The sequence below is a fragment of the Aotus nancymaae genome, unplaced genomic scaffold (genome assembly GCF_030222135.1).
Source record: "Aotus nancymaae isolate 86718 unplaced genomic scaffold, 86718_ANA_hifiasm-v0.15.2.pri h1tg000090l, whole genome shotgun sequence".
In the NCBI taxonomy this organism is placed as follows: domain Eukaryota; kingdom Metazoa; phylum Chordata; class Mammalia; order Primates; family Aotidae; genus Aotus; species Aotus nancymaae.
The window spans coordinates 4,816,725-4,844,294 of NW_026988505.1; the positions used below are offsets into that span (position 1 = coordinate 4,816,725).

A 27,570-nucleotide genomic window follows, 5' to 3' on the forward strand; every position below is an offset into this window, starting at 1 on the left:
ACTCTGGATGTATTCCCAATAGAAATGAGGGCTTATGCTGGCTGGGCAAGGGTGGCTCATGCCTGTAATCCCAGCACTTTGGGAGACTTTGAACCCAGGAGGCAGAGGTTGCAGTGAGTCATGATTATGCCATTGCACTCCAGCCTGGGCAACAAGAGCAAAACTCTCTCTCCAACTAAAAACAAAAAAAATGAAAGTAAGAAATGAGGGCTTATGTCCACCAAAATTCATTCATAGAATGTTCATAGCAACTTAATTCATGATTGCTAAAAATCAGCCAGATGTCCAACAGCAGTAGAATGCATAAATAAAATTGTGGATATCTAATATAATGGATTATTACACAATACTGAAAAATAACAGTCACTATCTGCAATAGCATGGGTAAACCTCCCAGACATTAAAGAAGGCAGATGATCAAGAAATCTCATTAACAAGAGATCTAAAAGGAATCAATAAGAAAGGAAGCTGCAGAAATCCACTTAGACTTATGAAAATCATTATGGTTGCAGGGTCAGGATTTTTTTTTTAATTAGGGTCTCACTCTGTCATCCAGGTGGGAGTATAGTGGGGCAATGTCAGCTCATTGCAGCCTCAACCCACACCCCCATCCCAAGACCCCTGGGCTCAATCAGTCCTCCCCCCTCAGCCTCCCAAGTAGCTGGAACAACAGGCATGCACCACCACACCTGGCTAATTTTGTGTATTTTTTGCAGAGACCAGAGCTCCCTATGTTGCTCTGGCTGGTCTCAAACTGCTGGCCTCAAGCAATCCTCCTGCCTCAGCCTGTCAAAATGTTGTGAGCCACCCCACCCAGGCAGAGTGAGGATGTTTTTGAGGACTGTGGTAAACAGCCTACTCACATTTATGTCCTGTATAATCCTCTCCCTTTGAGCATGGGCTGGACCTAGGGACTATTGGGACTCTTTTCTTTACTTTTCTTTTCTTTTTTTTGAGACAGAGTTTCACCTTCTAGGCCAGGCTGAAGTGCAATGGTGTGATTTTGGCTCACTTCAACCTCTGCCTTCCAAGTTTAAGTGATTCTCCTGCCTCAGCTTCCCAAGTAGCTGGGATTACAGGTGTGTTCCACTACATCCAGCTAATTTTTGTATTTTTAGTTGAGACGGTGTTTCACCATATTGGTCAGGCTGGTCTTGAACTCCTGACTTCAGGTGATCCACCCACCTCGGCCTCCTAAAATTATGGGATTACAGGTGTGAGCCATCATGACTCGCTGGACCTAGGTGCTATTTTCCAAGTAGCAATAGAATACATAAAAATGATGGGATGTCACTTCTGGTATTAGGTCACAAAAAAGGACTGTGACCTCTCTCTCTCATTTACTTTTTCTTTCTCTTCCTCTTTCTCCTCCCTAGCCCTGGGGCAAGCCAGCTGCTTGTTACGAAGAGGTGCAAGTGGACAGGAACTGAGGTCTCCAGCCAACAGACAGAGAGGACCTGAGGCCTGCCAGCAGCCATGGAAGTGAGTTTGAAAGAGGGTCGTGAAGCCCTGAGAGCTACAGCCCTGGCTGACAGCTTGATTATATCCTCATGAGAGCCTGAGCCAGAGGACACAGCTAACCTCACCCAGATCCCTAGCCCACTGAAACTGTGAGAAAAAAGAAGTGTATTGTTTATTAAGCTGCTAAATTTGGGGCGATTTTTACCCAACAATAGGTAACGAATACAAGGATATTGCTTATTACTCAAAATCAGTATATAAAGCCCCTGAAAAATTGAAAGCTGCAACTAGGCAAACACTGAGAGTCTCCAAGAACCCTGTGTTTCTTATTAGAGACAGTGAGAAAAGAACATACATGTTTTTTTCCTTTTAGTTTTGGCCACCAGGAAGCTCAGAGCCAAATGTATGACCCAATTTTAATAACTGCGTAAGCCCCTATGACTTGCTTATCTGTGTTCTTATTCCTGGCCTTTCATTTTATTCTGACTTTTTTTCTCTTTTTTTTTTTTTGGAAACAAGACGGAGTTTCACTCTTCTTGCCCAGGCTGGAGTGCGGTAGCGCAGCTCACCACAAACTCTGCCTCCCAGGTTCAAGGGATTCTCCTGCCTAAGCCTCCCGAGTAGTAGCTGGGATCACAGTCATGTGCCACCACACCCAGCTAATTTTGTATTTTTAGTAGACACAGGGCTTCTCCATGTTGGTCAGACTGGTCTTGAACTCCCGACCTCAGGTGATTCACCTGCCTCAGCCTCCCAATGTGCTGGGATTACAGGCGTGAGCCACGGCGCCTGGGCCTGACTTTTCCTTTTCTTGGTACTGATTTTATTAGCTCATCTATATTTTTCTATATGATATGAATTATGGTAAGCCACCTCAAATTCAGCTTATAGAGAAGCAAGGCATTTGTAAATTTGTTTTTTTTTTTTTTGTTTTTTTTTTTTAGAGTCTCACCCTATGGTCCAGGATGGAGTGCAGTGGCACCATCTCCACTTACTGCAACCTCTGCCTCCTGGATTCAAGTGATTCTCGTGCCTCAGCCTCCCAAGTAGCTGGGATTACAGGTTCACACCACCATGCCTGGCTAATTTTTTATTTTATTTAGTAGAGGCGGGGGGTTTCACCATGTAGGCCAGGCTAGTCTCGAACTCCTGACCTCAAGTGAGCCACCTGCCTCAGCCTCCCAAACTGTTGGGATTGCAGGCGTGGGCCACTGTGCCTGGCCCATAAATTATTTTTTCAAAATAGTTTTTAGATTTAAAACATAGTTTTGCACATTTAAAAAAAAAAAAAGTTTTGCACAGGTTGAACACAAAGTGACTGGAGGTGGTAGTGGGAAGATCAGGTCATAGGAGGGTGGCTCAGGAGCCCCAAGCATTGGCCAGAGGTGATTTGGATTGTGTCAGAAATATCAAGGGATGACGAAAAAGGCCAGAGGGAGGGGCTGAGGGCTCACCCAGCCACCCACAGTGGGATCCTTCCTACGGGATCCTTGCTACCTGATCCTGGCAACCGCTCCCCTAAGTCCCTCCCTCCCGGTCCCACCCCTCACCCCCGGCCCCGCCCTCCACGTGCGCTGCCTCAGTCTCCGCCGGCCAATCCAGCCTCCTCAGCGGTTGCGCGCTCCACCCTCTCCCTCCGTGCCCATGCCCACCTTCCCCGCTCCGCCCGCCTCCTTTTGGGGCGGTTGGGCCTGGCGCCTGTGGGGGTGGGTCCCAGAGAAAGCGACTCAGCCAATGGGGTGTGGTGGCTGGGTCTCCAAACGGGCAGCGGAAGGAGGCGGTAGCGTTGGAGGGTTAAAATGGCGGTGCCCGTCCTCCTGAGAGAGTTGGTGCCGCGATGGGAGGGGGTGTCCCTGTACGCCCTTTGCTCCGCTGGAATCCTGCTCTCCATCTACGCCTACCACGTGGAGCGGGAGAAGGAGCGGGCCGCCGAGCGCCCGGCCCTCTGCGACCTTGGGCCCTGGGTGAAGTGCTTCGCCGCCCTTGCCTCCAGGTAGCCACTGGGGAGTGGGCCAGGAGCTGAGACCGCGCCGCGGGGGGAACGGACGGGGTCGGGGCTGGGGCCAGGCATGGGCGTTCCTGCCCCAGGGGCAGCCTGAGCCCGGGCCTCGAGGTGGAGGTTGCAGGCCGAGAGTCCGCCAGGGAGGGATGAGGTGACAGAGTGCTGACGGGAGGCCGGGGCGGTCGGGGTGTGGTCGGGCGGATGCCGCGCTGGGCTGGAGAGCGAGGGTCTGAGGAGGGTGGGTCCAAGCCAGCCTGACAGGTTTCCTGGTTCTCAGGAGGTGGGCTGGGGTTGTGGGACCCTGTCTGCTGCACCCGCGAGGCCAGTGGCCATCTCTTGTCCCCCTATCCCTGCAGCTGAAGTTTTGGGAACAGCGCAGACTCAGGGGGGTTGCATTTCCCAGTGTCTTCCTGGTGCTAGGACAGGTGTTTCCTTTGTACTCCAAAGCTAGTAAGAATTTGCAGACTTCCTGGGACAGTGACATTTGCAGACAAACACGAATTTGACCCTACTCTGGAAGAAGATACCGGCACTTAACATATCTGATTTCTTGGATTTCCCCTCGTGTATCTCGGTGTGCCAGGAGAGGGAAGTGGTCTGAGTTTGGGTCTGAGTTTAAGCTTCATTGGAGAAAAGGACAAGTATGTTATCTGTATGGTGGTGTTTCAGGCATTGGGATAGCTTTTAAACGTTGTTGCTTATTAGTGTAATAGGAAACCCACAACAGGTTAAAAATACACGCTTTGCTAAACTTGAGCGATTGGTTTGTGTTACTGATCATTTTAGTTTTTTTTTTTTTTTTAGTGTTGTAATTGGTCTGTTACGTTTTATTTTAATGCATTAAATTTTACTAGGCAAGTTACTTTGAAAAAGGGAGGAATTTACCTTTTTTTTTTTTTTGCAACCTAAAAATATGTATTAAAAACCTCTTTTATGCCGATAATTGTGCTTAACAACGGAGACAGGAAGGAATAAGGGAAGAAAATAACAAACAGCCAACCAATATTTCATTTAAGTCTGTGAAATGCTATGCAAATGCTGAAAAGTGATTTACTTCCAATTTTCCAATTATGTGGTCACTTTCAAAATAGGTGTAATGTGATACTGAGAAAAATGTATGTTCTGTGGACCTGGGGTGGAGAAGTCTATAAATATTCACTAAGTTTACTTATTCCAGATCTAAGTTCAAATCATAGATGTCCCTATTAATTTTCTATGTCGTTGATCCGTCGAATATTAACAATGGGGCCTGTGTAAAGCAGGCCTGATGGTGATGAAATCGCTGAGTGCTTGCTTGTTTGGGAAAAATTTTCTTTTTCCTTCGCTTATAAAGCTTAGTTTGGCGGAATATGAGATTCTGGGTTGAAAAGTCTTTTCTTTGAGGATATTGAATATTGACCCCCACTCTCTTCTAGTTTGTAGTGTTTCTGGAGAGAGGTCTGCTGTGAGTCTGATAGGTTTCCCTTTATGGGTAACGTGACCTTTCTCTCTAGCTGCCCTTAGAATTTTCTCCTTTATTTCAACCCTAGTGAATCTAGCGATTATGTGTCTTGGAGTTGCTCTACTTGAGAAATATCTTTTAGGTGTTCTCTGGATTAGCTGGAGTTGAGTATTGTCCTGCCTTACTAGATTAGGAAAGTTTTCCTGAATAATATCCTGAAGAATATTTTCCAACTTGGATTCATTTTCTTCATGACATTCAGGTATACCTATCGTAAATTAGGTCTTTTCATGTAGTCCCGTATTTCTTGGAGACTTTGCTCATTCCTTTTTACTCTTCTCTAATCTTGTCTTCTCGTTTCATTTCATTAAGTTGGTCTTTGACCTCTGATATCCTTTCTTCTGCTTGATCAATTCACCTGTTAAAAACTGTGCATACTTCGCAGAGTTCTCGTATTGTATTCTTCAGTACCATTAATTCACTTATATTCCTCTCTAAATTATCTATTCTCATTAGGATTTCTTCAAACCTTTTTTCAAGGTTCTTAGTTTCTTTACATTGGGCTAGAACATGTTCCTTTAAGTCACTAAAGTTCCTTATTATCCACTTTCTGAAGCCTAAGTCTGTTAATGGAACGCACTCGTTCTCCATCAGGTCTTGTTCTCTTGTTGATGAGGAACTGTGATCACCTGTAGAAGGAGAGGCATTCTGATCTTGGGTATTCTCTGCCTTTTTATGCTGGTTTCTTCCATTCATTGTGAGTTCATCCACCTGTCATCTTTGTAATTGCCTACTTTCAAATTAGGTCTCTAAGTGGACGTCCAACTTGTTGATTCCCAGCGCTGAAATCTGAGCAACCCACTGCGCGGGCCAAAACAGCGGCATCAACATTCGTGGTGCTTTTCTGCCCGGGAATCTCCAGTCTGGCTTCCCTCTTGAGTCCTTTCTTCAATCAGGTAAATGGGCAACTCTGCCTCCCCGGAGCTCCAAACATCAATCAGTCCTGTTTACTCTGCACCAATAACCACGGCATAGGGGCACCGGCAAAACCACGACGCAGGCCACAAGAGTCGCCTTGATGACCCATGGTGCTCCTCTGCTGGGAATCTTCTGGTCCATGGGTAACAAAAATTCATCTGAAAGTGTGGCGTCATCTCGTTCTGTGTGCTTTCTCTGGGAGCTACAATCCCGAGCTGCTAGTGATCAGCCATCTTGGATCTCTCTCAGGAATTTACATTTCAAAGATGACTGCTGTTTTTTGTTTTTTGGGTTTATTTAGGGGGGGATTAAAAACATAACAGCAGTTGAAGGAATGATTTCAGAATTTATAGGTTATGATTTTAATAGAGACTATTGTAAGATTTGTTCTTGGGTTCTTGCCAAGTTTAAAAGGAAGAAACTGAGGCCAACACCAGAAGATCCAATATGAAAGGTTTATTCAGGCTCCCAGGTGATGTTCTGCGGTCCGACGGGAGGGGCCAGAGAAGTCGCGCGGACTCCTCTCAGACGTGGGGTTTTATAGGGAGTGAAGGAGCTCGATTGGTTGTGGGAGAGCAGGACTACTATTGGGTAAGGTTACAAGCCTTTGTTTGCATATACGACTTGGCTGCTATTGGCTAGAAAGACTTGGCTGCTATTGGCTAGAAAGACTTGGCTGCTATTGGCTAGAATCACAAGACCCTGTTTGCATACTGGGTTCTTTAAGGGAAAGCCAGGCTGTGTAAGAAAGGGAGAAGGAAACATGCCTGAGCTTGTCCTAGTTTTTGGGGAAAAAGGGGTGGGGGTGTGCATCTGAGCTCCCAGCGAGGCAATCGGCCTTACAACTATGTCTAATATTTAGATATTTGTTAGCATGTTTGTTTACAGTAGTCACATTTGAGCAATTTTTTCCCCTCCTGTTGATTGGTAAATTGGTATGTAGACAGAATTGTGTAGCTCACTAGTTTATTTCCACTCACATAATGTTGATTACATGAACAAGATAGCATTGGAGTTTGTCTTGTTATTGGTTACAAACTTCAGAGTGTGGATCTTTCCACTTAGCCTTCTCATGGCCAGATACTCTATCTCATTTGCTCTTAAATCAAAATCCTGTAGCTTTTTACAGGGGAAATAATTACCACATGACCAAATGAAACATTTTGAAAATTCATTTAAAATGTAAGTATTAGTTTGCAGGGGAAACTACATAGATGTGACAAAAAGCTCACATTTGTTGTTAGTAGTTATTCCGAACCAAAATAATAGGCTGATTAGACTCTCAGATACCCTTTGAGAAACATAGAGTGTCTTTTATGCAAAATTTTTATGTAATTTCAACTTTGGGAAAGGACTTTTAAACTCATAAGTACCTTCCACCTGAAGTTAGTTGATTGAATAAATAAGGAAAACATTATGCAGCAGCACATTTCAAGTATTTAAGAAACAAGAACTAAAAATAACTTTTGATCTGAGGTTAATATGGAATTTTAGCAGAATTATTACCAATTTTAGATTTTTTTTTTTTAAACAAGTATGTGGGTAACACCCCACATGGGCACTGAGGAAAGAGAACTGTCCAGACCCCAGGCACAAGCAGTGCCTGAAGAATATCTTAGTTTATAGTGTTATTGCTCAGCTGTTTCCTTTATATAATCCTGCATATATAATCATATATTAGTTCATAGAATTAGTGCTTGAAGTATAACTTACTGCTTACATATATCTAGTTTATATAATCATACTTAATACTTATATCTACTTAGTCCTATATAATCTTTGTATATAATCTTATAGGTATTGTAGTCGGAGCTGTACTGACACATTTAGTGCTGATGTATATAATTATTCTATATAACCATATGCTAGTTTGTAGTAGGAGGAATGCCTAGAGCAGTCACAGAACAGAAGCAGTACATGGGAAAACAGCCAGACAGGACGAGAACCAAAGATCCAGGCGGTGGCATCCCTGTCTGAGAGGGCATACACTGTATGGCAGGCTTGAAGCAAGTGCCTCTCCACTTGATGAAGGAATTGTAGTACCTTGCATCCAGTTCCTGTGGAAAGTAGTCCTCAGGCCTGAGATCCTGGAAGTAACTGAGGGAGAAGAACCCCCCTGGTGTGACCAGTCACTATGGCTGTACACCCTGTCAGTCTTTTCTCACTTCTGTGCTAGCTCTAAGAATCCTCCCATAAATATCGTAAGAGAAGAGCACAAGTCTGTCAGCTCCCACTGCATTAAGCTTACAATATCCTTCTATTAGAAATCCTTTGAATTCACCAGCCCCAGATAAGCAGTGTTGTGCATAACACCTGTTGCACACAGCCCACCTCCTTGCCTCGGTGATGTAATGGGGGTGGACCTCTTTTCTGCACACCACCCTCTACTACTGTGCATGGCACCACCCCCTGCTATGCATAGCCCACCCCTTTGCCCAGGTGACATAATGGGGTGGCCCCCTGGCTTGTGACTCATGTGATTATGTATGCCCTATTACTACACCTATAGATGATGACTTCACTCATGACCCTGCCCCCTGCTTATACCTAATGAATACACATGCTCTTGGGCATTTGGGGCCATCACTGGTCTCCGCTAACAAGTGGCATGGCCCCTCAGGTCCAGATGCTCTTCATCAGTTCTTCAGTGTCCTGTCTCTTTGCTTCTCAGATCCTGCACCTCAACACAGCATAAGGGACACCCCACAAACCTGTGGGGCCCCAACACCCCTACACAAGTAGACTAAAGTAAATGGACCTTTTAACATTGCGCCATGGAAGGAGTACTTTACTGTATGCTTAAGTTCTTAATTTCAGTTTAATATGTTGTGACTGAAAGTGTTGTTTCAGTGTGTAGCTGTGGACATAAAACAGTTTAACTTAGATGCTTGTTAAAGGAAAGGTAAAAATAAGATATGCTAATAAGAAGAGTAAATGACTTCCTTGCTATCTATACAGTGAAATTAGTTTAAGAAATTTATTCAGTTTGATCAGCCTGTGTGTAAATTACTTGCAAAAATCAAGTAGCTTATAAAATACTGATTTAATAAATGAATTTACAGGTTAACTTATTCTGGAAATAAGGCTGATCAAAATCACATATGTATATATACATATATAATCACATATATATACATATACAGACTAAATTTCTTTTGGAAGTAGGTAGACAAAACTTTGAAAGTTTTTATTTTGTCACGCTGAAAGAGACCTTAAATGAAAGCTGATTATTGGACACCTCAAGTTAGTTTCTTTTGAGTAGTGATTGCCATGTAGCAGTACTACTCAAAGATGAGACCCTTAAGAAAAGAAAGTTTGAGCCCAGGCTGGGTGTGGTGGCTCATGCTTGTAATACCAGGACTTTGGGAGACTGAGGCAGCAGATCACCTGAGGTCAGGAGTTCAAGACCAGCTTGACCAACATGGAGAAACTCCATCTCTAATAAAAATACACAATTAGATGGGTGGGCTTGGTGGTGCATGCCTGTAATCCCAGCTACTCGGGAGGCTGAGGCAGGAGAATTGCTTGAACCCTGGAGATGGAGGTTGCAGTGAGCTGAGATTACACCATTGCACTCTAGTCTGGACAAGAGTGAAACTCTGTCTCAAATAAATAAATAAGAAAGTTTGAAGCCACCTGGCTCACGCCTGTTATCCCAGCACTTTGGGAGACCAAGGCAGGTGGATCATCTGAGGTCAGGAGTTCAAGACCAGCCTGACCAACATGGAGAAACCCCATCTCTACTGAAAATACAAAATTAGCTGGGTGTGGTGGTGCATACCTGTAATCTCAGCTACTTAGGAAGCTGAGGCAGGAGAATGACTTCAACCAGGGAGGCGGAGGTTGTGGTGAGACAAAATCGCGCCACTGCACTTTAGTCAGGGCAACAAGAGCAAAACTTCATCTCAAAAAAAAAAAAAAAAAAAAAGGTTTGAACCCAGAGCAAAGTTAACAGATGAAAAAGATTCTGAAAAAAGTCCTCTTCCAGGGTCCAGTGTCAGCACCTGCTTTTGGATTGCTTATACTCAACTTGATTCTCATTTCACAATCCCCAAATGTCCTAATCCAAACAGAATAAGGTAGAGGTTAAAGAGAGAATCTTGAGGGGCATGTGTTATCTGTGTGTAAAGTCCCCTGTTATTTTGGGGTCCTAAAGATGTAAAAGGCCAGACTCTTAGATTTCTAAAGAAATATTTCCCCAGAATTAGGAGGCTACAATAGAAATGCTGATTTTTTTCTTTTTTTCTTTTTTTTGAGATGGAGTCTTCTCGCTCTGTCATCAGGCTGGAGTGCAGTGATGTGATCTCAGCTCACTGCGTGCTCTGCCTCCTGGGTTCAAGTGATTCTCCTGCTCCACCTTCCTGAGTAGCTGGGATTACAGGTACATGCCACCACACCCAGCTAATTTTTGTATTTTTAGTAGAGACAGAGTTTCATAATGTTGGCCAGGATGGTCTCAATCTCTTGACCTCCTGAGCCACCATGCCTGGCCTGAATTTTTATTTCTACCAGGTACAGCCAATAAAAACAAATATCACACCACTATCTCCTGTCACTCAAAACAATTCGAAAGAACAGAATCTCTCACAATAAATTTTATGTTTTATTTTTTTGAGATGGAATCTTGCTCTGTCACCAGACTGGAGTGCAGTGGCATGATCTTGGCTCACTGCAACCTCTGCCTCCTTGGTTAGAGTGATACTCCTGCCTCAGCCTCCTGAGTAGCTGGTACTACAGGCATGCACCAACACACCCAGCTAATTTTTGTATTTGTAGTTGAGACGGGGTTTCACCGTGTTGGCCAGGATGGTCTTGATCTCTTGACCTCATGATCTGCCCACCTCAGCCTCCCAAAGTGCTGAGATTACAGGCATGAGCCACTCCACCTGGCCAGAATAAAAGATCTTTAAATGGAATCATTTAGTTATATTAAAAAGTTTACTTTCAGACCAGCCTGGCTAACATGGTGAAACCCTCTCTCTACTAAAAATATAAAATTAGCTGGGAATGGTGGCATGCACTTGTAATCCCAGCTACTCCAAAGGCTGAGTCAGGAGAATCACTTGAACCCGGGAGGGAAAGGTTGCAGTAAGCGGAGATGGTGCCATTGCACTCCAGCTGGGCTACAAGAGTCAAACTCTATCTCAAAAAAAAAAAAAAAAAAAATTACTTTTGTGTCCTTATTTTTCCCCATTTTCCCATAAATCAATGAAAATTCTGCTGCAAACTTACACCAGCCTTCCAGCTAACATTAAGTTTGCCCTCCCTGCCCCCTTGGTTTGGTATACTGAAGTCAAATCTAATGGATCTGGGGAGCTTCCAGCTCTCCCAGTTCTTAGACTTGTGGCCTTATCTTCATGTCACCTCAATTTCTTACATTAAATAGGGATTTTTAAACCTACTTAGGGCCTGGCTCACACCTGTAATGCCAGCACTTTGAGAGGCTGACACCTGGCAGATCTCTTGAGCTAAGGAATTTCAGACCAGCCTCTGCAACAGAGCAAAACCCTGTCTCTACAAAAAATATAAAAATTAATCGGGCATGGTGGCACATGCCTTTAGTTCCAGCTTCTTGGGAGGCTTAGGTGTGAGGATCACTTGAGCCCGGGTGGCTGAAGTCATTGTGGAGTGAGCCATGATGGTGCCACTGCACTCCAGCCTGGGAGATAGAGATTCTGTCTGAAAAAACAAACAACTCTACTTTGCCAGATAAATGTTCAGATGAAAAGTATTACATATATGTTCCTGAAATAAAATCTGTCCTCAGTTATAACTGTTACCATTGATTGGAGATGTTACTTTTTTTTTTCCAGTGTTTGATAATAAATGCCTTTAAGTATAATACGTTTCTTGTATATAGTCACTTATATGTTTAAATGTTAATTGTTTTAATGTATTTTATTGCTGACTTCATGGCATAGTATAAAGATGTGTCCATTTAAAACACTTTTGAAGTTGTATAAGAGAAACTAATATTGAGAATATTCTTTTTTTTTTTTTTTTTTGAGATTGAGTCTTGCTCTGTACCCAGGCTGGAGTGCAGTGGTGCGATCTTGGCTCACTGGAACCTTCATCTCCCAGGTTCAAGTGATTCTCCTGCCTCAGCCTCCCAAGTAGCTGGGATTACAGGCACCCAGCACCATACCCAGCTAATTTTTGTATTTTTAGCAGAGGCAGGTTCTCACCATGTTGGCCAGCTGGTCTTGAACTCCTGACCTCAGGTGATCTGCCCACCTCAGCCTCCTAAAGTGCTGAGATTAATGGCATCAGCCACCATGCCCAGCCCTAATATGCAGAATATTGTATGTAGGTATTTCCTATATATTAGACCCCCTCTAAGAAGGGTTTCTATGTAAGAATTGTACAAATGATCTGGAAAGGTTAATAGGTTTGACAAATTTATGTTTCTTAACTGTAAAAGTAGTCCAATTTTCCTATGGTATATGCATAGGACATATACCATAGGGGGTTGGTTCCAGGACCCTGATTTCTACCAAAATCCTGGCATACTCAAGTGCCCACTATAAGCCCTGCAGATACTGGGTGTGTGAAAAGTTGGGCCTCCATATATGCATGCCTGCATTTGGTTGAAAAACATCCACAAAGAGAGATCCAAGATGCCTGACCACTAGCAGCTCGGGATCGTAGCTCCCAGTGAAAGCGCAGAGAATGAGAGGATGCCACACATTCAGATGAATATTTGTTGCTCACGGACCAAGAGATTCCCAGCGGAGGAGCCCCACGGGTCACCAGGGCGACTCTTGTGGCCAGCGCGGCAGTTTTGCTGGTGCCTTAGCGCGGCACTTCTTGGTGCAGAGTCCAGAGATTCCCAGGCAGAAAAGCACCATCAATCTTAACACCGCTGTTTTGGCCCATGCAGTGGATTGCTCAGATTTCGGTGCTGGGAATCAACAAGTTGGACGCCCGCTCAGAGACCTAATTAGAAAGTCAGTAATTACAAAGATGACAGAGGGATAAATATATAATGAAGGGAAGAAACCAGCCTAAAAGGGCAGAGAATACTCAAAATCAGAATGCCTCTCCCTCTAAAAAGGATCGCAGTTCCTCATCAGCAATGGAACAAGGCTTAATGGAGAACGAGTGTGTTCCATTATCAGAAGCAGGTTTCAAAAGGTGGGTGATAAGAAACTTCTGTGAATTAAAAGAACTTGTTCTAACCCAATGCAAAGAAACTAAGAACCTTGAAAAAAGGTTTGACGAAATGCTAACGAGAATGGACAATTTAGAGAGGAATATAAGTGAATTGATGGAGCTGAAAAACACAACACGAGAACTTCGTGAAGTATGCACAAGTTTAAACAGTCGAATTGATCAAGCAGAAGAAAGGATATCAGAAGTTGAGGACCAGCTCAGTGAAATGAAACAAGAAGACAAGATTGCAGAAAAAAGGATAAAAAGGAATGAGCAAAGTCTCCAGGAAATACGGGACTATGTGAAAAGACCTAATATACGTTTGATAGGTGTACCTGAATGTGATGAAGAGAATGAATCCAAGTTGGAAAATACTCTTCAGGATATCATTCAGGAAAACTTTCCCAACCTAGCAAGGCAGGGTAATATTCAACTCCAGGTAATACAGAGAACACCACAAAGATATTCTTCAAGAAGACCAACCCCAAGGCACATAATCGCCAGATTTATTAGGGTTGAAATGAAGGAGAAAATACTAAGGGCAGCCAGAGAGAAAGGTCAGGTTACCCATAAAGGGAAACCTATCAGACTTAGAGCAGATCTCTCAGCAGAAACCCTACAAGCCAGAAGAGAGCGGGGACCAATATTTAACATCCTTAAAGAAAAGAACTTTCAACCCAGAATTTCATATCCAGCCAAACTAAGCTTTACAAGTGAAGGAAAAATTAAATCTTTTGCGAACAAGCAAGTACTTAGAGATTTCACCACCACCAGGCCTGCTTTACAAGAGCTTCTGAAAGAAGCACTATACATATAAAGGAACAACCAATATCAGCCTTTCCAAAAATATATCAAAAAGCAAAGAGCATCAACACAATGAAAAATTTACACCAACTAATGGGCAAAACAGCCAGCTAGCATCAAATGGCAGTATTAAACTCATATATATTCAAATTAGACAAAAAGCCAAAACCCATCGGTATGCTGCATCCAGATCCATCTCACATGCAATGATACACAAAGACTCAAAACAAAGGGATGGAGGAAGATTTACCAACCAAACAGAGAGTAAAAATAAACAAATAAATAAAAAGTAGGAGATGCAATTTTCGCCTCTGATAAAATAGACTTTAAAGCAACAAAGATCAAAAGAGGCAAAGAAGGACATTATATAATGGCAAAAGGATCAATGTAACAAGAAGAGCTAACGATTCTATAGATCAACGAGACAGAAAATTAACAAGGACATCCAGGACTTGAACTCAGACCCGGAACAAGTAAACTTAATAAACATTTATAGAACTCTCCACTTTAAATACACAAAACACACATTGCCAGCTCAAACCTATTCCAAAAGAGACTACATAATTGGAAGTAAATCACTCCTCAGTAATCACATAGCATTTTCATAGGTTTAAATGAAATATTGATTGGCTGCTTGTTTGTTATTTTTTTCCCTTATTCCTTCCTGTCTACATCATTAAGTATAATTATTGGTATAAAAGAGGTTTTCGATACCCATTTCTAAAATGCATTCTAGCCTGGGCAAGAAAGCAATACTCCCATTCTCTCTCTCTCTTTCTCTTCCTTTTTCTTCCTCTTCTTCATTCTTTTTTTTCTTTCTTTCTTTCTTCCTTTAAAAAAAAAAAAAGGTACAGTGAACCTTAAATTCTCCTAAATGTCCAAACTATATGTAAACTTGGAAAGATTTCAACTTATCACAAATTTCAATCAATTACTCAAGTACATACATTAAAATGAAATATTGAAGGTAGTCTAGTATTCCAATAGGCCAAATTCTCTAAAATTATGCCCACATAAATATTATATAGGCACAAATTCTTAACTTGAAACTATGAAAACTATAGTTTTGATTCTGTTAAACGTTCAAGTGCTTTATTTTAAATTTTCCCAAGGCTAAAAATAAATTAAATGAAATGAAAATAGATTTTCCCAGGGCTACTAAAATGTCTACCCACAAGAGAGATTTTCCCTTCTCAGCCACCTGAGGTTGCTAATCAAACAGAGGTTCTGGGTGCAATGCTGATTATATCCAAGCTGCTGACTCTGTAGACCTGTCAGGCCCTATTTCCAGTTTTTAAGTTTCTTTTTTTTCTTTTTTTTTTTTTTTTTTGAGGAGAGAAAAAGCAATACGAATTTACATTCCTTACAACAGTAGATAAGTGTTTTTCTTATCTTTGCCAATATGAATGAAAATAGAATTCAATAACTTTAATTGCATGTTTTCTATTATGAGTTTAGCATTTCTTCACACTTTAAGCCATTTGTATTTCTTTTACTGTGAGTTCTTTGTGTCCTTTATTAAATTTTATTGGGTTCTTGGTGTAAAAAAAAAAAAAGAAAAGAAAGAAAAATCCACATATAATATAAATGGGCCCATTCAGCTCAAACCCATGTTGTTCAAGGGTCCATGTATTTGAAAATCAAGTCCACAAAAAAAGTTAGCTGCCATTTTCGGTATCTGTATGACAAAAAGATACACAGTTTGTATTATAGCTTTTACCTGTTTAGAGCACTCTTTGGAAAGGCAAGGAAATTACTGTGAAGGTATTGGTATTCGAGAAGTAAATTCCTGGAGTGTTTTTTTTGTAAACCTGAAGCTGTGAGGACTTGGTTTGTGACACCCAGTTAGCTAACAGATAGACACTGGGGGTGAGCTATCCAGAAGACTTAGCTGGGTAGCCTAGGGAGGAATGAGATAAGGAATCTAGGCACCTGGAGGGAGGAAAAGGGAGAAGAGTTTGTTTGAATCTGCCCTAGGTTGGGGTAGTTCTTTCTGAGGGAGGCCTTGTCACGTGGACCTGCTGCACATAGAGATGGGAGAATTGGACCTGAGGTGTGGTGCTAGCTAAAGCACCACACAGATCTGGAAATTTAAGAGGAATTCATTTCCTTGATCACTAGGAAGAACTTGAAAGGGTAGCAAACTGTGGTCACTTGAGAAGAAGAGCAAGTGGTCACATTTGAATGTAACATACTCAACTGGGTTGGGAAAAAGCCAGAATCTAGAGATTGGCCATAAAAAGTGCAAAACCAGGCATTCTTGTAAACCATGTACTGTTGTAAACACTGATAAGACATAGCACTGAGCCCTGGGCCCTTCTTCTATAAAGTGCTTGTACAGGCTGACGATCCCTAATCTGAAAATCCAAACTGTGAAATGTCCTGGTGAGCATTTCCTTTCAGTGTTGTATTGGCACTCACAGTTCTGGGATTTTGGAACATTTCAGATTTTGCACTTTCAGATTTGGGATGCTCAACCGGTATATAATGCACATATTCCCAAATCTGAAAAAAATCCAAATCTAAAGTATTTCTACTCCAAAGCATTCAGATAAGGAATACTCAACCTATAATGAATTGTAATAGACTTGTCTTAGATTACCAGTTTTCAAAATTTATATCAAAATCCTTGTTCTGTGTCAGTGAAACAGGGATTTCATATGCCTTTGATTCACATTTTAATGTTTTAAACTTTAAAATATTATAAATGTTTATATACACTCAAGTGCATATCATGCTAAATTTTAATATATTAGGACAACTGATTTGTACCACCAGGTTATCTCGAGAGAGTTATACTGAGTGAAGTCCAGGCATGGTGGCTCACGTCTGTAATCCCAGCACTTTGTGAGGCCAAGGCAGGCGGATCACCTGAGGTCAGGAGTTCAAGAGCAGCCTGACCAACATGGCAAAAAATACAAAAATTAGCCAGGCATGGTGGCGCATGCCTGTAGTCCCAGCTACTCGAGAGGCTGAGGCAGGAGAATTACTGGAACCCGGGAGGTGGAGATGGCAGTGAACCAAGATTGCACCACTGCACACCAGCCTGGGTGACAGAGCAAGACTCCGTCACACACACACATAAAAGAGAGAGTTAAAAGTTACATACTGTATGATTGCATTTATGTAATATTATTGAAATAAAACTGCAGAGATGGAAAACAGATTTAGTGGTTGCTATGAGTTAGGAATGGGAGGTGAGGGGTGGGGTGGTTAAAAGTGGTAGCATGAGGGAACTGTGTAGGGATGGAACAGTTCTCTATCTCAGATGTGATTATACAAAGCTACAAATGTGATAAAATTTCATACAACCACACACACACACACTACATACAAATCCTAGCATTCTCAAGTCCCCTTTTGCATACAAAACTGGTTAAACCTGAATAAACTTGGGATTGTACCAAGGTCAGTTTCCTGATGGTGACATTGTACTAGAGTCACATAAGTAACAACGTTGGAGGAATTTGGGTGAGTGTACTTGGAACCTCTCTGTGTACTTGAGGCAATTGGGTCACCTAAGGTCAGGAGTTCTTTGCCTGCAGCGGGACTGCTGGGCTGCCACGGGTTCCGTGAAGCTGCTGTCTTTTATTTACTCAGCAAAGTTAGGCTGGCTTCTGCAATGGTGGCTGCCCCTCCCCGCCACCGAGCTGGATCGTTCCAGGTCGCTCCCTAGGTGCGAAACTGCCATGAGAGGTTTTTTTTCCAGTCTGCTCGGCTTTGTCGAGGAGAGTGGGGGGGACCCATCCTGCCGTATGGGCTGTTTCCCTGTTTTTAGTTCCCCTACCCTCTGAGGAACTAAGAACAGGGAAACAGCCCATACGGCAGGATGGGCTCTATGATTCATCCAGTCGGCTTTCTGGCTTTTGCCTCAGCCAGTGCTTCTGCCTAGATCTATGCTGATAGCTCCCGCGATGGCTGAAGTTGCTGTTCTGCCCTGTTCAGGCAGCTTGGTGAGGCTTTTTAGCGTGGCGAAGATCTCCTGTTCTGTGGGTTGTAGAGGGCTTGGGTGGAGCACTGTATCCGAACCAAAGTCCCAGAGGGGGAGATCCCCCCATCCTCCTGTGGGTTGCATGCACCTCCTGGGTGGGGTCGTGCCCGCTTTGCCTCAACTTGCCTTATGCGGTTTATACCCACTGTCCAACCAGACCCACAAAATGGACCTGGTACCTCATTTGGAATTGTGGATACCACTCAATTTCTGCATCTGTCTCTCTCCCTGGGAGCTTGACCATCTTGGAATCCTCCTCCCTGTGGCTTCTTATAGAAGTATGATATCTGATAGGACAAACATGCTTATTTTCATATTTTTCTTAGCTATTCTGATGAATTTACTGTTTCCGGTGAATTTTAGAATTATTTTGATGAGTTTTAAGACAAATTACATTGAGATTTAGATTAGAATTTTGCTAAATTTATAAATGAATTTGAGAAGGAGTCAGTTCTCACTAGCAGGTCTTTCCATCAAGGAGCATACTATATGTGTCTATTCTGGAGTTGCCTCTCCAATAACTGTTTTAACCTAAATGCTCATTGTAGCATTGTTTTGTTCTAAACACATGAATTACAAAGATAGTATTAGAGTAAATTAGTTGAAGGAAAAGCCTCATGTCTCTCCCTGTTTTTATTTCTCTTTTCACCTTTAATTTTGGGTCTAAAGAGACTTTATCATGATACATGGTATATGTATACTCAGGCTCTTGTAACAATTGGCAGTATAGTATCTCTCTTTCTTACTGTCATTAATGTAATGATTAAGGACTAATCAAGTTGATAACTCTATTTAACTCTTATGTTAGATATGAAGGATGTTTCCAGTTTCTGAGAGTACACATTAAGGTAGTGCTTTTACTCTTGCTTTATTTGAAAAATCTTTCAGGAGGAGTTGTTTTAATTTTTTGAAAAAACTCTTTGAGGTAATATGTAATTGTGAAAATTTCATACAATATTGTAGCTTATAAAGAAGAAAGTGCCTTATGAGAAGCTGAGAGTTTTGTTCTCCAAACTTTGAGTCACTGAAGTGCCTCCTTGTCACTTTTGCCATATATTTGTATCTTCTGTACTGTTAATTCGTAACAGTTTTCTTAAAATTCACTAAAAATCCCCAAAAATCCTTAGTGATAAAAGCTGTGAACTCATACATTGATGTATATTAGATGAATACATAATGTTGATGTTTCATGTACATTGCTGTCTATTAAGAAATATATAACATTGATGCATATTAAATTATTTCTTCAAAAGTATGTATACTTTATGACACACTGGCACAGTGAGCGGAAGTATAGGTTCTGAAATCAAGGTTCCATGGTTTTAAATTCTGATTCTGCTATGTCCTCCCTCAATGATACTAGATAATAAACAAGCCTCTGTTCCCATTTTATTTGTTAAATGAGGTTAGTATGCCACCTGCCTTGTAAGGTTATTATGAAACTAACCAGCAGGTGTACAATCAGCCAGCACAGCCCTAGTACATAGGTGTTCCACAAATACTAGCTATCATTCAGTAAAATAATTTGTAAGTACTTTGTATCTCCTTCAAAGCTAGTTCTAACACAAGTATCTCATTTTTAAAGTGTTTACATAGTATTCATTGTAAGAATGTACTATGATTTATGAAACAGCATTTTATCATTATTTTTTGTCATTTTTTTTAAACAGCAACAAATAACAGGATTGGTTTCTAATATGTATCACCAGATTTCCCTCCCAAATGACCATATTAATTTGCTGTTCTGTCAGTTTAGACTCTGATTTAAAAATGTGGTGGGGGGCAATAGTGGGTTTAAAAATAAAACTTGTTTCTGTTTTACTTAACATTATTATTCAGCAGTCATTAAGGAACACATTAATTAATATTTATTCTTATTGAATCTGTGCAATTTTCTGAGAGGTAGAGAAGCCTTCCTCTCTCTCTCTCTCTCTCTCTCCCCCCCCCGTGTGTGTGTGTGTGTGTGTGTCTGATGCAGTTTATGTGTGTGGTGCTAGAAATTGAGAAATTATGGTAATTTCATAATATTGTGGTCAGGGATCCCTGGAATATCAGAGTCATCTCCAATCTATAGCCACTGTTTTCAAGTCTATAGGATTCCTGAGAGAAAGATTGGTATTAAATATTTGCACTGACAAATGGAAGAAAAAAGGACTGTGCATTTTATTCTTAACTAGGATTTGGGCCGCAAACTCCAGGGTAGAAGACTGGAATGAGCCCAGCTGGTTCATGTGGAAATGCTGGTTTTTTGGAACCTAGTTAAGCTTAAATTGTTTCAAACTAAAGCAGGCCATGAGATGAACACTTTTAATCTCCCAAGTTCTCAAACACACATAGATCTTCCCCACATTTCACTCCTTTCTGTCAGTTGCCCTGGGTCATGTAACGAGAGAGCCCATTTGCCCTGGCCGACTGCTGATCTGGCCTTGGACACCTGCCCTGGCCTCTTCTGCCCAAGCAGTAGGTTTGGCCCTGGCTATCCCTGACAGTGTGGGGTACACGAGGGAGTGACAACCTTCTCAGCCACTTCAGTCACATGAAGGAGAAATGTGAGCTCACATCTGTGTGCTGACCTTTTAACAGTGATGCTGCCCAGTGACATGCAGACCCAGTCAGTGTTCTCACATCTGCCTTCCTCCTTCCTGAGAATCAGGAGAAAGAAGAGCTCAGGCTTGATTTCTCACCTCAAAGCACAGCACAAAAAAACTTGCAGCCATTCTCAGAAGCATTGGTTTTCTGTTGGGTTGTTGCTTGTGTCAAGTCAGCCAGAAAGAGGTAGAGTAAAAACTGTCTTGCTGAGAATTACACACAATCCATGTCACCACCTAGCTGTGCAGCAGCCTCCAGCGAGTGACTTCTCACTCTTGAGATGCTCTTTCCTCTTGCTTAATAGTTCATGACATGTTCTTCATTTTTCTCCTACCACTTCTCAATTTTTTTTTTCTGGTTTATTCTGTATTTCGCCATTAAATGTTGATGTTCCACCAATCAGCCCTAGGCCCTTCTGTCATTCTTTCCCTAAACAGTCACAGCCATGTCCATGGCCTCAGTCATGGGCGAATCCAACATTTTCATCTCTACCGCAACCTCTGCTGTTGAGAACTCCATCTGCTAATACTTAATTGCCTACAGCACATCTCTACTTGGATGTCTTAAAAGTATTCTAAATTCAGCATGTCCAAGATTTATTTCATACTCTTCCTCAAATAATGCTGTTTGCTATCTTAATGAAAGGTATCACTGGCTGGGCACAGTGGCTCATGCCTGTAATCCCAGCACTTTGGGAGGCCAAGGTGGGCAGATCACGAGTTCAGGAGTTCGAGATCAGCCTGACCAACATGGTGAAACCCCATCTCTACTAAAAATACAAAAATTAGCCAGGCTAGGTAGTGCACACCTGTAGTCCCAACTACTCAGGAGGCTGAGGCAGGAGAATCACTGGAATCTCGGAGGCAGAGGTTGTAGTCAGCCGTGATCCTGCCACTGCACTCCAGCCTGGGTGACACAGTGAGACTCCAAACCCCACCCCCCACCCAAAAAATATACACACAGAGAAATCATTGAGTGGTGCATTTTTTGTTGTTGTAATGAACAAAGCATAACCCTTTAAGCAATAAATAGTCATTAAATAGGCCAATGCCAATGCTCCTAACAGCCCTAATCAGCTATATGCCTTCTCCTTCTCAAAAACGTTAACTCTCTCCTGACTTCCATGAAAATCATTTTCTTAATTTTCTAAGTTCGCACCCAAACTTGGTAGTTTAGTTTTCCCTGCTCTTTGGACTTTGTATAAATGGAACCATTTAGTTTGTTTTCTTTACTTGGCTGCTTTCACTCAGTGTCATTTTGTGAGATTCACCTGTGTTTGATGGAGCTGTAGTTTGTTCATTAGACATTGCTGAATAATACTCTACTATGAATCTAACAAATTGTTGTATTCACTCCCTCTGTCTTTTTTTTTGGAGACTGAGTTTCACTCTTTTCACCCAGGCTGGAGTGCAGTGGCTCAGTCTCGGCTCACTGCAATCTCTGTCTCCCAGGTTCAAGCGATTCACCTGCCTCAGCCTCCTGAGTAGCTGGGACTACAGGTGAGCACTACCAGGCCCCACTAATTATTGTATTTTTAATAGAGATGGAGTTTCACTGTGTTGGCCACGCTGATCGCAAACTCCTGACCTCAGGTGATCCACCTGCCTTGGCCTCCCAAGGTGCAGGGATTAGATGTGAGCCACCATGCCCAGCCTTCACTCTCATTCTGATGGATATTTGTCTCCAGCGTACAGCAATTATGAATACTGCTGCTATGAACATTTTTTTATATCTTCAGTTTTACTTAGTAATGCCAGACTGTTTTTCAAAGTGGTTACAGTAGTTTAGATTCCTACCAACAATGTGTGAAAATTCCTGCTTATTCACCTCTTTATCAAGGCTTAGAATTGTCAATCTGTTAAATTTTATTAACGATTCTGGTAGGTACATAATGGGTTTTTGTGTGTAACTGAGGTGTATGTCATACACAATAAAATGCAAAAATGTGCAGCCTAAAAGAACATTTTACATAAAAATGTATCTATGTAACCACTACCCAGATGAAGATATAGAATATTTCCATCACCCCAGAAAGTTCTCTCATGCTCTTTTCCAGAAAGAAGCTGCTATTCTATCCACACTGTTTTGACTTTGGCCACTATACATGCGTTTTGCTTGTTTTTGAACTTCACATAAATAAGGTCAGATTGTATGGACTTTACTGTATCTGGCTTCTTTTGCCCAGCATAATGGTTTTTTGCAATTTGTCCAAGTTGTTGGTTACTCTTTTTCTCTTTCTGAGTTCTGTTGTAAGATTATATTACATTTTGTTTATTCGTTTTCTTATTGTTTCTAGGTTTTGGATATTGTGAATTAAGCTGCTATCAACATCCTTATACTTATTCTCTAGGGTGTATGTCTAGCAGTGGATTTCTGGGTCATGGGGTAGGTGAGTGTTTAATGTTATTAGAAAAGACATAACAGTTTCCCAAAGTGGTTGTACTAATTAACACTCCACATTGGTTTTAATTTGCATTTCTCTGATTACTAATGAGGTTGAGCAGCATTTTATGTTTTTTTGTTGTTGTTGTTGTTTTGGCCATTTGTATATCTTCTATTTGAAGAGCTCATTGAAGTCTTTTGCCTAATTTTTGGTAGGTGTTCTTTGTTCTATTGGTTTGTATAAGGGATAATATATTGATCCCTTCCTCTCCCTGCCCCATATCTGTGTTGCAGCTGTCAATTACTAGCTAGTGGCTAGCCTTTTTATTCTCTTAAAGGTATCTCTTCACTAACAGAAAAATTATTAATTTTTGTTTTTAATAATTACAGATACATAACCATATTTATGGGGTAGATCTGGTATTTTGATGCAAACATACAAGGAATAATTATCAAATTAGGGTAGAGTACCCCATCACCTGAAGCATTTATCGTTTCTTCATGTTAGGAATATTCCAATTCTAGTCTATTAGTTATTTTGAAATATAAATTACTGTTAACTGTGTTGCCCTGTTGTGCTGCTGAACACTAGACTTACTCATTCTTTTTAACTGTATTTTTGTACCCATTCACCCATCCCTACTTATTTCCCACTTCCCTTCCTGTTCTCTACTCTGTCTACATGGGTTCAATTTTTTTCTTTAGCACCACATATGAGTGAGAACATGCAATGTTCATCTTTCTGTGCCTGGCATATTTCACTTACCATATTGTCGCAAATGGCAGGATTGCATTCATTTTGATGGCTGAATAGTACTACGTTTTCTTTATTCATTCATCTCTTGATGGAAACTTATGTTGATTCTGTATTTTAGTGCTGCAGTAAGCATGGGAGTGCAGAAATCTCTTCAGTGTACTGATTTCCTTTCTTTTCAGTGTATACCCAGCAGTGGGATTGCTGGATCACACGACAGTTCAACTTTTAGTTTTTTTTGAGGAACCTCCACATAGTGATTGTACCAATTTATATTCCCAACAGCAGTGTACAAGGGTTCCCCTATTTCCATATCCTTGCCATTATCTGTCATTGCCTGTCTTTTTGATAAAAGATATTTAAGCTGGAGTGAGATGATATCTCATTGTAGTTTTGATTTGCATTTCTCTGATTAAAGAAATGCTTAGTTTTAATGTAGTTGAGCATTTCTGACTTTTCCTTTGTAATCAGGGCTTTTGTATCCCTGTGTGAAGATAAGCTGCATTATTTTCTGTTATTGTTTGTTTTTCACATTTAAATCAACAATCTCTGGAATTTTTTGTGTGTGGTGTGAGATAGGGTCAGTTTGTTTTGCTAGGTGACATGATGATGATGATGATGATGATGATGATGATGTCCTTTAGTTCCATTTATTGAAAAGGCCATCCCCTCCTGCTCTGTAGAGGTTTCTTGGTAACAAATCAGGTGATTGTGTATACAAGGATTTGTCTGCCTCTTCTATTCCTGGTTTCCTGAGACCTTTTCAGAGTGGGTGTTACCCAGGTCAAAACTATTTTCATAGTAACACTTGGTGATATTTTTGCCTCAGACTCATTCTATCACAAGTGTACGATAGGGTTTTCCAGAGGCCACATGAAATTCAGTGTTGCAACAGATTGAATGCAGACACAGATAAGAGAACCAAGCTGTCTCCCGAATAAAGATTTGCAGAAATGTCAAACAGTGCCACTCTTCTCACTCATTTTTTTATGTTTTGAAAAAGTTATTTTTTATTAAAGTGTTACTTATGTTAGCATATAATAGATTTCTTGTTATTTATAAATGAATGAATTGATATTAAAAACTTTCCTGTTTTGGTTGGGTGTGGTGGCTCATTCCTGTAATCCCAACACTTTGGGAAGTTGAGGTGGGCAGATCACCTGAAGTCAGGAATTTGAGACCAGCTGGGCAACATGTTGAAACCCTATCTCTACTAAAAATACAAAATTAGTGGGATGTGGTGGCACAGGCCTGTAATCCCAGCTATCGGGAGCCTGAGGCAGGAGAATTGCTTGAACCCGGGAAGCAGAGGTTGCAGTGAGCCAAGATCATGCCACTGCACTTCAGCCTGGGTGACAAAGGGAGACTCCTTCTCAATAAATCAATTAATTTTCTGTTTTAATTTCTAATGTGATAAATATAATAGCTACAACCCATGTTAACTAAAGCATTTTAGAATCTCAATAGTTTGCAGGAATGTCAAACCAAAAAGTTTGAGAATCACTCACCGAGTTTTATGTCTTGATATTCAGTGGATAATAAATCTTGGTTATGTGTGGCCCTGGGCCTTGTGCATTTTTCCACATACATTTTAGAATCAGCTGTGATGTTCCACAAGAATACCTGTTAGGATTTTGATTGGAGTTGTGTTGAATAGGTTTGGAATAATTGAAATTTTTTTGTTTTGTTTTTAGTTACACCTGCTGTGATGGGAATTTGAAACCTTTATACAATTCAATCTTCTGATTCACAAACATTATTTCTCCATGTGTTTTGGTCTTTAATTTTTTTCCTCAATATTGTTATATAATTTTCTGTATAAAGGTTTTGCACATTTTCCAAACAGAATTTTTTAAGGAACAAATTCTACTTAGAAATAAACTGGCCAGGTACAGTAGCTCATGCCTGTAATCCCAGCACTTTGGAAGGGAGGCCAAGGCAGGAGGCTCCCTTGAGCCCAGGAGTTTGAGACCAACTTGGGCACATAGTGAGACCCTATCTCTACAAAGAAAAAGATAAACTTAATAATTAATAGGAATTAACAAGAAAATGAAAGATACTTCTGAAAAATATTATAGAACTTTACTGAAGCTCACAAAAGAATTGAATAAATGCTAAAACATATTTTGTTCTTGAATAAGATAGCTCTCACATTGATGTCAGTATCCCCTCTAAGTTGCCATATTTTATACTGTTAAAATGACACATTATATAATATATATATATATATATATATATATATATATATATATATATATATAATGATTTCTAAAGTTAAAGTATACCTTAAAACTGAAGACATCTTCCAGGTACTTCTGGCCATGTGGTAATTAAGAAGTTAGGTTAGGAGCATCTTAACCAATTTATTTTATATAAACTTTCCTTTGATTATAAGCACAAGTCAAGAGTGATATGAAAACAGAAGCATTTAAATCTAAAGAAGCTCTTTCAATTGGTATAAAATAACTGTGCATCTTACATTGAAAATGTCTTAAATTTAGTGAAATAGGCCAGGCAAAGTGACTCACTCCTAGAACCCAGCACTTTGGGACGCTGAGGTAGGAGGATTACTTGAGGCCAGGAGTTGGAGACCAGACTGGGCAATATAATAAGATGTCATCTCTGGGGGAAAAATATATATATATGTGTGTGTGTGTGTGTGTGTGTGTGTGTGGATATATATACACACATATACACGCATATAATTTGTGAATTTAAAGTAATCCCAATTAATATTTCAATAGGCTTTCCAAAACTTGATTCTTAAATTTATATGAAAGAATAAAAAAAGAAATTTTTCACAAAAATTATGAATCTCTGTTCATAAAGTGGGTATTGGTGCTGTCAAATATTAAAGTGTATGGTGAAGCCAAACCAAGTTGAGCATCAGATCACTGGTACAGAATTGAGAGCACTGAAGTAGCCTCATTTATAGGAATGTTTTGTGTGGTCAACAGTGGTATATGATCAAAACAGTGAATTCTTCAGTAAATAGTATTGGATGAACTGAGTAGTAGCCATTTGGGAAAAAAGAGAACTCGCTTGCTATCTCACTTTTTCTTTCTTTTCTTTTCTTTTTTTTTTTTTTAAATATATGGGGTCTCCTTCTTGCCCAGGCTAGAGTACAGTGGTGTGATCTTGGCTCATTGCAACCTCAATCTCCCAGGTTCAAGTGATTCTCCTGCCTTCACCTCCCAAGTAGCTGGTTTTACAGGCATCTGCCACCACGTCTGGCTAATTTTTGTGTTTTGTTAGTAGAGACGGGGATTTCACCATGTCAGCCAGGCTGGTTTTCAACTCGTGACCTCAAGTGATCCACCCACCTTGGCCTCCCAAAATGCTAGGATTACAGGCATGAGCCATGAAGATCGCACCACTGCACTGTACTCCGGCCAGGGTGACAGAGCGAGACTTCTCATCTCAAAAAAAAAAAAAAGAAAGAAAGAAAGAAAATGAAAAAAATAAAACAGACATGTAGACATGGCAAAAACTCTAGTATGAACAAAATTGAGACTCCAGTGATAAGTTGGGAAAAAGTAGTTGCCATGCCGCATGTTCAAAGGGCTAATTTCCTTTAAAAAGCAGGATCACTTGCTCATAGAAAAAGCCAACAGCTCAATAGACAAATGGGCATATTAGAGACAGTTCAAGGGAAAGACACGTGGCTTTTATATATTAATATATGAAATGTTCCTCAGTTTCAGTTGTTATAAGAGAAAAGCAAATTGAAACTATACTGAAGTCATTTTAAAAATATCCAATTAGCCAAGATTAAGAAGTTTGATTAGCTGTTGACTAAGGCGTAGGAAAATAGATTTCCATATATTAATTGTAAGATTCTAAACTCTATGTAGAGTAATTGAATAATTATTAAAATTTTAGAACGCACATAGCTTGTGTAGTATAGATAAGTTTAGATAAGTTGTGATGTATATACATAATGGGATACTATAGAGCAATAAGAATGAATTACAATTCACACAACATGATTCACAAATATGCTAGGTGCAAGAGCG

At 40.8% G+C, this 27,570-nt stretch overlaps 1 protein-coding gene and 1 long non-coding RNA gene across 3 annotated transcripts in view; one reads left to right on the forward strand and one right to left on the reverse strand.

The window, feature by feature from the left end:
* Positions 1 to 3,245: 3,245 nt before the first annotated feature.
* Positions 3,246 to 27,570, forward strand: part of LOC135271795 (uncharacterized) — a 91,119-nt gene continuing 66,794 nt past the window's right edge. For both annotated transcript variants that reach the window (XR_010339919.1, XM_064369789.1), the window contains exon 1: positions 3,246 to 3,454. Coding sequence is in view for 1 of the 2 variants with exons in the window: in XM_064369789.1 (XP_064225859.1) it covers positions 3,299 to 3,454 (156 nt within the window). In the remaining variant the exon portion in view is untranslated. The remainder of the gene's footprint in view (positions 3,455 to 27,570) is intronic.
* Positions 14,312 to 27,570, reverse strand: part of LOC110568115 (uncharacterized) — a 38,616-nt gene continuing 25,357 nt past the window's right edge. The window contains exon 4 of the long non-coding RNA XR_010339922.1: positions 14,312 to 14,668. This is a non-coding gene — a long non-coding RNA (uncharacterized LOC110568115). The remainder of the gene's footprint in view (positions 14,669 to 27,570) is intronic.